Source organism: Dermacentor andersoni, chromosome 4 (genome assembly GCF_023375885.2).
Source record: "Dermacentor andersoni chromosome 4, qqDerAnde1_hic_scaffold, whole genome shotgun sequence".
NCBI classification, from domain to species: Eukaryota; Metazoa; Arthropoda; class Arachnida; order Ixodida; family Ixodidae; genus Dermacentor; species Dermacentor andersoni.
The window spans coordinates 124121636-124134822 of record NC_092817.1 but is presented as its reverse complement, the minus strand read 5'-3'; the positions used below and the strand labels follow the sequence as shown (position 1 = coordinate 124134822).

Here is a 13187-nt window from a genome sequence, read left to right as displayed (position 1 = left end):
GGTATATATCTATGGTGTGTATAGCGCAAGGCATAGATAACTGACAAACTTTGCGAAGGAGGGACCTTTGCCCTGCACTGGATATTACTGGACTCCTACTGATGACGATAATCGCTCATGAAACGTTCAGGAAAAAGGACGACATCACTGCGACGAGCTACAATGTTGCCTCCTTATGTTGCCCCGAGACGAGAGACGAGACAACTGCGAGCAATAAAAACAGAAGTTGCGAGTCGCGCGCTGTGTGGTCATGACACAGCAGTCTGCAAAACTATCTGAATCCCGGGCAGCGTCTCATATATACGAAATCGCATTTATATATGACGCGACTAGCTGGGTTAGATTTCGATCGCATGTCGTTTATCTCTTATACTGTGCGCGCACGTTCACTTGGGGGCACGAAAAACTGTTTCGGGCGTTCCGGAAACGCCTCGCAGCTTTTCGAACATCAGCAATGACTGCGGTTGCATGCAACGGGGCCGACGTCGGTTGGCGGCCTTTTCGAGCCAAACCCACGAATACCTATAAGGGAATACGTGGAAAAAAAAAAAAAAAAAAGGAAACAAAACACAGAGACAGGCGGAATGACCGCATCACGACACGTCCTCCTCTGACGTGTACACAAGTCCAAGAACGTGCGGCTGGCGACCTCATCATCATCGTGGTCCTCGACGCAGTGTGGTCACGGTCACGCACTGACACTCGAGTGCTTCCTCCAGAAGAAGAAAAAAAGAAATGGAGAGAAAAGAAGAAAAAAAAAGAAGGGAGGGATGTAGGCAGAAGAAGCCGCGCGCTGAGCGAACCGTTGCATAGCTGCGGGTATTATTTCCCTCGTCATTTCCCGCTCCATATCATTCTTTTTTTTTTTTTTCTCCGCGTATTCCGCTTCAAATGGAAACACGAAGCGGTCGACCGCGCGCAATCGTGCCACCGCAGTGGACGAGTTTACCTATTTCATTCCTGTTTCCTACACAACGCCGTAAAAAGAAGAAAAAAAAAAGCACCCGGAAACCGCAATCCCCTATATACACACGAGCGCATGCAGGCCTATAGATGTGGGCCGCCTCTGTTCTCCGCGAAGGAGGCGTCGGCGTCAGCAGCACTGGCCGGACCTGCGTACATATTCTCCGACAGCAGCGAGCGCTGTTACGTGTCCCTGTCGTGACCGTAAAGACCGCCATTAAACCGGAAAAGATGACGCGCTATAGCCGCTTTTTTTTTTCCCGCGAATGACGGCGCCGTATGTAACATCGCTCGCCGAGTGCCTCTTTGAGGCCTCTCATATGGGATCGACGCTACTGCCGATTGCATGCGACCGAGGCAGGACAGGGAACGAAAAAAAAAAAGAGTACACCATGCACGGGCTATATGTAAGCACGAGTCGGGTAAAATGCAGGGAGTGTCGTGCTAAAGAAGAAGAAAAAAAGAAGTAGCAATCAACGTTGTCATGAAGTCGGAACGCACGGAAGATATGCAGTCACGCAGCATTCACGCCTTCTTTTTTTGTGGCTCCCAGACACACACGTATTCGTCCGTGCTCCGTTATATTCGTTGTTATCGTCGTCGATGTTTTCTCGACGGATGGCGGCGGGGCCAGGCTGTTCTCGTCTCCGCAACAACGGGATCTGATGTTACGCAATGACGAAGACTGCGCATGCGTGGCATACACACATGTGCGCGTGTGTTCGGGAACGGGATACAGAGACGGCTATTTCCGCAATACTATACATATCGCCGTGCACTCCGCTATTTACGCGTCAATTCCGTTCGCAGGCAGACAACAATGACCGGACCCTCCCCGCTGTACGTCACTGTTGCGTATATTGTGTATAGTGCACAGAACAGAATAAACTTACAGATAGCGCACCACGAGCCGACTGACACATACGGACCGAGTTCAGCGACATGCTCGTCTGTTGCATTTTTGACTCTGCGGATACAATAGCGTTAAGCTCAGGACGGAATAGAGAGTTTTATATTAGGGGACGCATTGCAAGCGGCTTGCGTACGCAAGAACTAGAGGCGACGGTACTGCGCATGCGCAGACTCCACGTACGCTGCATACGTTCCATTGTTAAAGGTAGCACCCAGCCATAGCCAATATAACTGGAACGTTTCTGCGCCTTTATCGCGAAGCTCTGGCTGATTTAATAAACTGGACCGTGCATGTACACATAAAGAAAAAAATTATTCTGCAGGCCAGTTTCAGGGATAATCGACGGCAGAATATTATATAACCGCGCTTTGCCTTTAACAGTGGACCATGCTTTACATAGAGGCAAAGACGACTCAAAACTTAAAGGCAAGTTTAGCTAGACACACACAATCCGACAAAAAAAAAAAAAATGCAATGGTGTGTCCCTCTCCACTCGGTCTCTATCCTACGCAGTCTACGGCGAAGACAGCCGGAGTCCAACGCGGTGACCGGCGGTCGTACGTTTCCATCTTTTCGCATACGCCGACCAAGCTAACTGTCAGGCGCAGAGCGAAGCACAGTGCTGTCGCAGGCTTTTCGTCTTCCCCCTGACCCCCCTATCCCATACTCGCTAACTCTGTCCCACCAAATTCCGTGCAGTGCGGTGGAAGTTATAGACGGGTCGATAGCGTCAACCACGCAATCAAGAACAAGGACATCCTCTGTTCCTCGAAGCGCGGCTCGTGCTGTCCAGTTATTTGTCCTGCGCACAGAGCTGCTTTATCCTTGGCAATAGCAAATGGCGCCTCTCGGGGGTGAGAACTGAGAACCCACTGCTCGCTGGTATATCAATCCATCGGGGCATGGAACCCATGGTTCAACCGGTGGCGCGCAAGCGAGCGCATCGACGGCATGCAGGACCCAGTGGGCGAGACACGCAAACTCGCACTACACTGAACCGCAGCTGCTGAGGCAGGGTTTATATACGCGAACTGAGCCGGCTCCGCTGCACACCACTTTATTGCTTTTCTTGCTCATTCCTTTTTGTGCTTGCGTAAGTAGCCATTAACAGCTCACCGGGTGCTCCCTTCAGAGCTCCGCGAATGGTCACGCCGCGCCAGAGGTTCGGCCAAGAATTTTACGGCCGCGCTGCGTGTATGGCGCACAACCTCGAACTGCACGGTGTTCCGAAACGCGCTCAACGCTAGGTCTGTACTGCGGGTACCAGCGTGTTATCGCCATGGCTGAGCGGCTAAGACGTCGTCAGCGCCGACGAGGAGGCAACGACAAAATAAAAGAAATTATTAACAAAACTAAGAGAGCAATATATCGTTGCCCGTGTCCGCGGCCTACGCACGCAACACACGTGCATATGGCTCTGGCGCTTCGTTGCGAACAAGCGCGCAGCTCGCGTTTTCTGAAAATACAAACTGCGCTGCATCCGTTTCAAGCACAGTCGCGCCGCATAACCATAACCATCAAGGGATCGAGCGAGGGTCTAAGGGACTACAATGTCGACACAACGCCTTCTGCTATGGAGATAGCTACACACAATGGCGACGTCGTAACGTTGGCGGTTAAGCGCTCGTTTATATGGTGACCACGTATACGGTGGCTCCCTTTCTTGGTTCAGAAGAACGTATACCCTGCACGGGAGACATTTTCTGGAAAGAACGCCCGTCGGCAGAGAGGAGCGGAAATAACCGTAATAAAACAATTCGTGCCACAAAGGAAAAAAAAAAAGATGTCTCGGGGAAACAGAAAGAAATACCTGCAGCATGCCCTGAACGTTAGAGTACTGACGTTAAAGTTCAGATATGCACGGGTGAAGAAAGACAGATCTCCTATAAAGGGAACGAAAATGTACAACACACCGGTTATACTTTCCCGCTGATGCACGTGCGCATGAGCTGTATAGATACGTGGGTGGAAACGGGCCATTGCCGAAAAAGAAAAATAAAGAAACAGCGCCCATTGCGACGGCGTCGCGTTAAAGTACCTGAGCATGAGCTCCTCCGCTCTGCAGGCGACACAACTATAGCGAAGAGGGATGTGCTATACACGCAATAAGGCACGATTCAGGGTCGACGCTCATCTCTCGAGGAACACGCTTCCTCCTCTTCCGAGCTCGAAGAACGCGAAAACAGCGCCATATGCTTACGAGAAGGAAAGTGCTACACAGGTTTGCGCATCGCTTTCTATACAGGTGTCCGGGGTTTTCTTTTCTTACTTCCTTTATACAAGGGATGTGCTTTCTCTTGTCTCTATTTCGCTCTTAAATTTCGTCCTTTCTGTGTGTATATTCACGACGCGCTTTTATGGAGCGAGCTCCATTCTCCGGCCGTCTCGCGTGTCAAATAATTCGCACCCAACCGTTTTCTCCTCTGTAGTTCGATCGCATTGAGGCATCGAATGATGCAAGCCGACTGTCTCGCCTCCCCCTTCTCTCTCTTTATTTATTTATTTATTTCGATCGATGACGGCCTTCTGTAGCTCCTATACAGCAGATAGATATTTATAGACAGATAGAGAGAAAAAGAAAAGGAAGTCGGAGAACATACTTCAGGAGGATTATTTGAAACAGTCGTTCCTCGTAGTACCACGACGCGTAGTAGCCTGACCGTAGCCTCCGAGATTGCAACGGCGAAAGGTGCGACCGTGCAATCTCGGAGGCCTCGACCTGACGATCACGCACTGCCGTTACACTCGGTGACCAACCGAAGAATTCACTGCATCTGTCGATTCACGGCAAGTCTCCACTGCATCTGCCTTCCGTGCGTTCGTGTTATACAAAATGTAGTTCCGGAGCCAAGCCAACGCCGTTCATCTCGACCGGCCACCATACTTGCTCAACTGGAGTCGGGAACTACATTTCCGCTCCTTTTTGACCTCTATGCTGCAGGCGGACCTTCACAATTACGTAATGAAAATGAGGGAAAGTAATTGACTGGCACATCTATACGAAAATTCTGATTGTGTCGGACAGCGCTGTATGTACTGAATTCTTAGGTTGTCACCGACCTCAGCATAAAAGACAACGCGCACTCACCCTGACTTTTAGGAGGGGTATCTGTTGGCACGATGTCCGCTGCTTGTCTTGCTGCTGAAAAGAGGCAAGAACGAACGACACTTATTAGACGAAGGCGGACTTTCGGCGAAAATACTAGAAGTGCACTTAGGCAGAACGACAATGACGCATTTCGAAGAAAACTCGACTCCGTGAACTCAAGAAAAATATAGTACGTTACTATCGGAGAGCAACAGCATGTCTCCAGAAACTATGGCATCCATTTCAAGATCTGCTATCGTAAGTCTGTTTCTGAACAGGTAGCGGTAATCATAAAATCAAAGGATAAGCGCGCCAAGAAAACCAGAGAGACTGTTGAGATTTCCAAAATAAAAGGTATGTGCCGTGCACTGTCGATTGCGGTAGCGGACACAAAACTAAAGATTTCATCTTCGTCGCAACACATTTGGAACGTGATGTGAAAACGTTCGTTCCGTTCAATCACGAATGAAAATTACATTTCGCTGTACTTTCGTTCGGATTATTGCTCTTCCGAAAGCAGCGGCAGTTGAACGTAATGCTTCTTGTTCCGTACTTTGTGTTCGTCATTGTTTTGCTCTATATTCACAGAAGAAATCTCTTACGCCAGAATTGTTCGTAAGCGCAAATAAATACCAGCCGATCCTGACGCCGGAAAGTGGATACATTGTCATGTATGAGGCCGACCATCACTTACAAATGAAAAGCTCGGTGATTTCGGCCCCTGATTCGCAGTTAGCGAGTCTAAGCTGCAGCAGCACCAACCACCCCCTATAATCACCGGCATACCGATGTCCTCCGAAATTCGCGATACGTCATCTCGGATCTCTAAGTCGACGCGCGCGCAATCACACGACGAAGCCGGCGAGGGAAACAAGAGTCGATTCTTCCAGCGGAGCGAAAGAGACGACGTGCCACAATGGGGCCGGCCCGCGCTTCATTCGCCGCAGTTCCAGCCCGGGTGTGTTTCAATCTCCGCGCCTCGGTCGGTGCGAATCCGCCCGCCCGCCTCATTCGCTCGGACACAGTGAATCATCCCGCGCCCGCCCCGAAGCGAGACTTGTCATCTGCGACCCGTCGTCATCCGCCGTCTTATTCTTTTTTCTCTCAGTCTGCCTTCGTTTATTCCATATCTTCTTTCTCTTCTCTTTTTCTCTCTCGTCATCATCATCTCCGGGGAGGAAGACCACCGAGAGACTCTCGGTAGAGATGCACGAAGACTTGCGCTGCAAGTCCCGCTGCGGTCGCTGGCTCGCGCACTGGCAACGCGAACAAGAGGATGCGAAGTTGCATAGGCGGCTGGTTGGTTCGAGCGGCTGCATGGGCGGGGGCTTCCATCACGAGCGGTTCTTTCTTTATTTATTTTTTTCTCAGTGCAGAAGAGAAAGAAATGGAACGGCGAGAAGGAGTCGTTATACGACGGGCCGCAAGGGCGGAGGTACCGAAAAGTGTTCGCTGTGCGGCCTGCCCGTTCAGCGCGGCGTGTGCATAGAAAACGCGCGCGCGCGCACACACACACGCACGCACGCAGCGTATATAAGTGAACGTACTACATACAGGCGCATACACGCGTCTCTGCCTGTGCCACAACAGCCATCGCCGCCGACACGCGGACGCCCGCCCGCCCGCCCGCCTCGTCCTCCTCTCATTCCTTCCTTCCTCTCGCGCTCTTTCTTTCAGCTTTGCGCGTTTCCTGCCGCACTCTCGAGGAGACAGGTAATCGTCCTGTCCTCTCCCTCTCTCTCCGCAACATATTCCGTCCGCGGCGAAGATGACCCCGTCTTTGTGCACGTCTCTCGCCCGCTCCTCGTTCCTCCACCGCTATACATTTTCTTTCTTATTTCGAAGTCGAGAAGAAAAGCCGCGGTGGTAGGTCGCGTTGTGTATATAATGACGCTGACGCACTTTCATGATCGCGCTCGGTTTGAAAAGAAGGGAAAACCGGCTGGCGGAGGGGGGGTCCCGCCAACCGACCCCCAGACCACCGCAAAACGCCAGCCGACGTGGAGATGCCACCGGCGACGATGCTACGACGCCAACGCGCGTCCATCTGGCGCGCGGGCGACGCCGCCGACCGAAGCGACTTCGCGAAGCGCGAACCGAGCCGACGCCCCGCTTTAGCGCAGCGCGTTCGAGGATACGCCCGCGCGCGACGGTCGCGCACCCGGGTCGCGCGCTTTTGTGCGCGCAAAATCGTTACGGCTGCGGCGAGGGCAACTCCCGAAGCCTCCGAGATGAGCGCGAGAAATAAAGAAACCGAGAACAACGGACGGGGGAGGCGGAGTTCGTGGGAACACACGGGGAAGAAGACGGAGCGGTCGAGGCCCACGCGATCTGTCCGCTGGTGCGTGTGTGTATATACAGTGCCAACCTGTTGCTGCTCCTTGTCTGAAGGCGCACAGATGGCGAGGTCGCTCGCGGTGCTCTTTGGAGGAGCAAAAGCCGACGGGTCGCAAACGGCCTGCCTGCTGCTGCGCCGAGGCGGAGATAGAGACGCTCTAAAGTTTTACACAACGGGCGATCACGCCCAAATAAATGACGCCTATGCCCTCCCTTTCTTTCTTTTGGGCGTTGCGCGCGGCGTTATATGTGCGCGACGGGCGGGCGGCGGAATGGCCTTTCTCTGCGGTGTGCAACGTCCCGAATCGAGCATAAGCGCGACGCAGAAAGGCCCGGCAATAGCTTATCGCTTTGTATTTTTCATTTCCTTTTGCGTCGCTTCCTTTCATATTTTTGGTGGGCTCGCCTTGGTGCGTGGGCAGTTGCCGTCTAATATTTATAACCATATAAGACTCGCAATGCTGTTCCTCGGGTGGCGAAGATGGGATGCAGTCGGCGCGGATTTCTCCGAGGCAGAACTGACAGTAGAAATATGGCATGTTTCAAGAGTTACGGCGTGAGCACACAGGCGAAGTATAGTGAGCCGGGTGCAGCTATATACAAATCACGCCCGTCAGTGAATGCGCGAACACTTCGTTCGGAACGCAAGAACAACAACCGCGAGGACTTGTCGCATCAACCCTATATATATGCGGTTCACAACATCGCCGTTCGTCACCGGCAAAAAGCTTCGACACGAAGAACCAACGGTACAACCAACATCCTTAGCGCGAACGTCATGGTACTTGCAAAGCGAAGACGTCACGAGTAAGCTCTCACCAACTAAATGAAATGAATTAATCAAAGCCGTGGGGCATCACGTGCCAAAACCACGATGCGATTATGAGGCACGCCGTACAGTGCAATTGGGAGTAATTCTGATCACCTGGGGTTCTTTAACGCGCACCCAAATCTAAGTATACACAAGCGTGTTTATTATTATTATTTTATTTCGCCCTGCAGCGACTCGACCCACGTACACGCCAAGTGGAACACGATATAACGTCAAAGAAATACGATATCCCGACAAAACTCACAAGCACGCCGAGTTCATGTTACAAAGAAGGTGGAAAAAGAAGACCCCCCCCCCCCCCCCAAGAAAAAAAAGAAAAGGAAAGAACGTAACTGTATACACGCTCGGACGGCGATGAAGGACTGTCCTCCCCGTTGCACGCAGCGTGAGGAACAAGAGCGGCCATTGTCTCTTCGAGTTAGCCCACACAGGGGCACCCGGCATTTACCGCAGATAACACAACGGGCTCCACATACACGCGCAGCGCCTTGAGTCCTTGCGGTATTATCGTGTCCCATTACACGCCTGTTCCCGTCCCAAGGACTCCGGGAGTTGCGGTGCCATGTTCCTTAGAAGCAGACACGCAAACATTGCGCGGTCGGTCGGGCTCGTTAGCGGGAACACGATGTCAAGTTGACCTCCGCCGCGAGGGACTGCGTTTTAGGAGGTCGGCACCATCCGATATACGGTTGCGCTTTGAGAGAGCGAGGGGCTCGCGCTTCCGTGGACAGCGTTCGGTGGGGTGGATGCCAGCAGCCATAGAGCTTGCTACTGTAATCGCTAGGTGAAACTCTGGCGCTGAGAGCGTTCAGCTACCCGATGGTTAAAACTCAGTACGTGGATCGTAAAAGGAGTAAAAGAACAGGGAGAAAGTATAGCAGATATGATAAGACTAGGGAAGAGATAACCTTTACATATGTAAAACAGAGCGACTATAGGTAAAGGTTATCCACGGAACTGGAAGCCCCCATAAGCTGTGAGGGACACCTGGGGAAGTGGAGCCTTACAATTTACCCATCACACCTATAGTCCTTCCGTTCTTCAGTTTCGGCGCCAAGAAGTACACACCATAAGAACAGAGAATGCTGCATCTCTGTACAAGATACAGAGAGGCGTATATAGTTTGAAAGCACGCAGTGTTACACTGTAAAAAGAAGCTTATAGATCTCCATTTCCCCTCTCGACGCAATGCTGCCCGATAACTCGATCGACGAGGATTCTGCGGGCACCGCATGCAGGAAACATTGACTCTATACCGGCGCGTACATCGCATACAGGCGCGTTAGATAAGGTTCGAATTACACGCGCCGACGAGCTTGCATATCGCGGATCACGCACGTGCATGCATTGTTCACCGCGCACCGGCGTAGCAATGTTGTGTCACCCCCTACCCCGTTGATAACACTCCCTAGAGTATTGAGAGGCTGTTGGTTGTGCGCGCACCACGCTCGGTGTTCACCCTTTGACCACGACAGAAATAACCTCTGCAGCGCGACGATAACGAGAGAAGAAAGAAAGAAAGAAAGAAAGAAAGAAAGAAAGAAAGAAAGAAAGAAAATATCAAAAAACAAAGCAAAGGAGTCGTTCGTATAGCCATTTGGTATCAACACACTAAGTGCTTCCGAACAAACGACGCGACGTAGCATACGCAAACCCCGTGTTTCGCGGAGAATTCGCTCCGAGAGCACACGTACGCGCCCACATTAGAACTGCGTGACCTAATTTTCATTATTACAGCAGTAAAGGGCTAGAAAGAAAGAAAGAAAGAAAGAAAGAAAGAAAGAGAAAATGCAGGCTGGAAGAGGTAAAGGACGGCAAGGCTTATCGCATAATGCACACCCGTCCGACGCATCCCGAGTGGTTGGTTGGCTGTTGTATACGGCTCGCACAGTGGAGCAATCCGCGGTCCCGCGATCCCAACTGCAGTACGAACGCACGCTCGTCTTTTAACCTTTTTTACGGTCGGTATACGTGCTCCGCCGCGCATACACTGAGGCTTAATGGGCAGCCTGCATGTTGCGCAGGTCCGCCAGCACGAGCGTCGAGGCCCCTTTTTTTATGTCCTCCCCATGTATACAGTCACCCGGCGACTGCGAATGCACAGTGGTGCGAACGAGCACGTTTACCCTCCATATAAGAAATGAAAGCGCGCAGGTGTGCATGTATAGCCCGACTGGGCAACGACGAGAGGAAACACAAACACAGACAACAGAAAAAACGGAAGTTTACTAAGCGTATACGCGAGACAGTCCTCGAAAATCGTGTAACTATACTATAAGTACCGAGGACTTATCGTTGTTATCCTATCATCTTCGACATGTTCATTCTCCCTCGGTCTCCACAAAAGGAAGATGACCTGCGCAACCATGGCGTCATGGTGTCGCAGGTTTCGGCACAAATTCACATCACCGAGACCGACGAAGTGGCTGCCCAGATATTCGCTTTGTGGAATCTTAATGAGAATGAGACCACGATAGGGGAGAGATGCCTTTTTTATTATTATTATTATTATTATTCACTTTGCAGCAGTACTTAAATGGACGTGTTCAGAGCAAAAGCGCGACTAGGGTGGTTCAGTGTATAAAGTGTAGGTTTGCCCGCATGCATACCGTACGAAACTTTGACCTTTTTCAATATGACTTAAAAATTCCTCGAACCGATCCTATACACATAACTACATTTTTAAGCCTAAACTTGAAAAAAAAAAAAAAAACGCGTTGAACGACCGTCAAACGGGTCTTTATGTCACAAAATAGGCACGCCGATAAAGAAAGCTTCGCTTCACATAAATTCCAACATGTGCGTTGGATTTGCAGCCGTGTGTGTGCGTGTGTCTTTTCTTTCGTTCCGGAATATGACCGTCAGATATGGGGGTAAGAGCAGACGGCGAGTGCGAGGTTGAATTCGCCTAAACGTGGCACGATCAGTATAGCATAGTGAAAGAAAGGGACACGATTAGCAGCTGTGACACAAGCTGACAGATAATTCGAAACTTCACAGAACAATTAACCCAGTAAAAGAAACGACAGGGATAAACAAAATTCCTAGGAAGCAGCCAGCGCATGCTCGTGGTGACCGCGTCAATCCAACGACCCTGATTCTCTAAAGCTTGCTCCCTGCGACACAATAGCCTGAGATATCCTTTTTTTTTCTATCGCTCCAGCAGAATTTAAACATCCGGATGCCCAGTCCAAAGATCCAAACGTCGCTCACCCCCTCTCCTATTTCAACATCTTTGTTAGCATTATACGTCGCTGCGTGCATGCGACGTCGATTGCTACACACCGGCACGGGTCGTGATCGAAAGTTATCGGCGATTCGAGCAACGATAAGTTCTCTCCTTAATCAGGCGCCGTGCAATCGGAAAGCCGACCATCCCTGGTGATATCGCGCATCGACTCGTACTGCGTGCCGAAAATGAGCTGCATAATAACTTGTACACGACTCCAGGGGAAGCTAGCTCGCGGTTTTCTCTCTCTCTCTCCTACTCGCCCCTTTGGTCTGTACAGTATACCGACGCCTATGTGCACAATCGCAAGAAGCCTGGGCGGGGTGGACGACGGCGAGAGCGGTTCTATAGGTGTTCGGCACGACGTAAATCAGCGCCATACAAGGATGCGGAGCTCTTCTGTCCGCCTCATAAAACGCTGGTTTAATAATTCCCTTTCGGGAACAACCCACGACTGCACGCTATACTTCGGCGAGAGGAAGCGAGAGGGAAATATGGTGGCGCCCGAAGCCGCGCTAACAGCGTAGTCCGCTGATTGAAGCCGAGGCGGACTGCAAGGAGAGGACGAGGAACAGATGAAGCTTATGTATATATATCTATGCGCACAGACGGACATGCGTCCTGCCGATCCTACGCAGGTTCGGCGGTCAGCCACATATAGCTGCCGGCGGCCGCGTTGATTTGCGGTCGGGCCGGGCCGCTCGGACCAAACGACCTTTTTTTCGGTTCGTTCGTCTGTACACCTACTGGTCAAGCCGTCGGCCACGGCGGAGGTGAAACACATCGGCAGTGGCTCCTCTCGCAATGAGAGGATGAGGGGAATGGGGGGGGGGGGGGGGCAGTCGTAAAAGATGGGCCATCGGTTTCTCTGATGGACGGCGAAGGGTCGCGATATCTCCAGGAGGCGCATCAGGCGGGAGTGCGATGGCGGGCTCGCCAACTTTGAGGATCGTTGGCAGCTAGCTAGCAGCGGCAGGTCAAAGGAAACCCAGTTATTACTCCACGGAACGTCGGAGACGGTGTTCAGGAGGAATCGGTGCTTTTTGTGGATGAAGACTGTACGCGTTCGAGTGTCGTGCCTGCAGATACATTCGTCTGTTGGTAAACTCATACCTATTCGAGCCATTCGTTCGAAATTGAAGTTAACTTACGGGTGCCCAACGTCCCGAAGTAGTCTCGCGGGCTACGAGAGACATCGTATAGTGCAAGGCTCGGGATTAATTTCGACAGCCCGGTGTTCGTAACGAGCCATGCACGCACCCAAAACATCGTAAAGCACCGTGTCTACTGCATTAATTCGGGGCGCACTCAAAGAGTCTGCGAGTTTTAGCTTAAGCGCGCAGCTATATACTCTCTCTCCTTCTTTTTTTTCTGTCTTCCAGTCCATTTTCGCTCGAGAACAGAGGGCCTGTTGATTCTACGTGCGTGGCGATATCTCCCAAATCCCCACAGGATGAGACCGCATGTGTCGGTCGTCTCCGAAGATTTCTTCACCGAAGTGCACTGACGTGGAACGAAAGCCACTTTCATGTTTGCCGTCAGCGGCGGATTAACGAGCGACACCCGACAACCCCAAAAAAGCACTCGTCGACGGTCCGAGGACAAAACGAAACAAGTCCCTTTCGCAATTCTTTTCCTTTTCTTTTTTTTTTTTTTTTCTCCCAACGGTCCGGAAAGCGAACAGAGTTCGAGGGACGGGCGTCCGCACGTACATATAAACATGCTCGGCGCGCCGACAAATAAAGAAAAGGAGGTCCGCGGTTCGAAATCCCTTCGGCACGCCGAAGGCTCTCGAACGGCCGGCCGGTTCACCGGCTGCATTCTC

General features: G+C 51.5%; 1 protein-coding gene across 2 annotated transcripts in view; it reads right to left on the bottom strand.

Moving 5' to 3' along the window:
• LOC126537593 (uncharacterized) overlaps positions 1–13187 on the bottom strand; it is a 464401-nt gene that overhangs the window by 86180 nt on the left and 365034 nt on the right. For both annotated transcript variants that reach the window (XM_072287911.1, XM_072287912.1), the window contains exon 2: positions 4965–5018. In XM_072287911.1, the coding sequence (XP_072144012.1) occupies positions 4965–5018 (54 nt within the window). The remainder of the gene's footprint in view (positions 1–4964; positions 5019–13187) is intronic.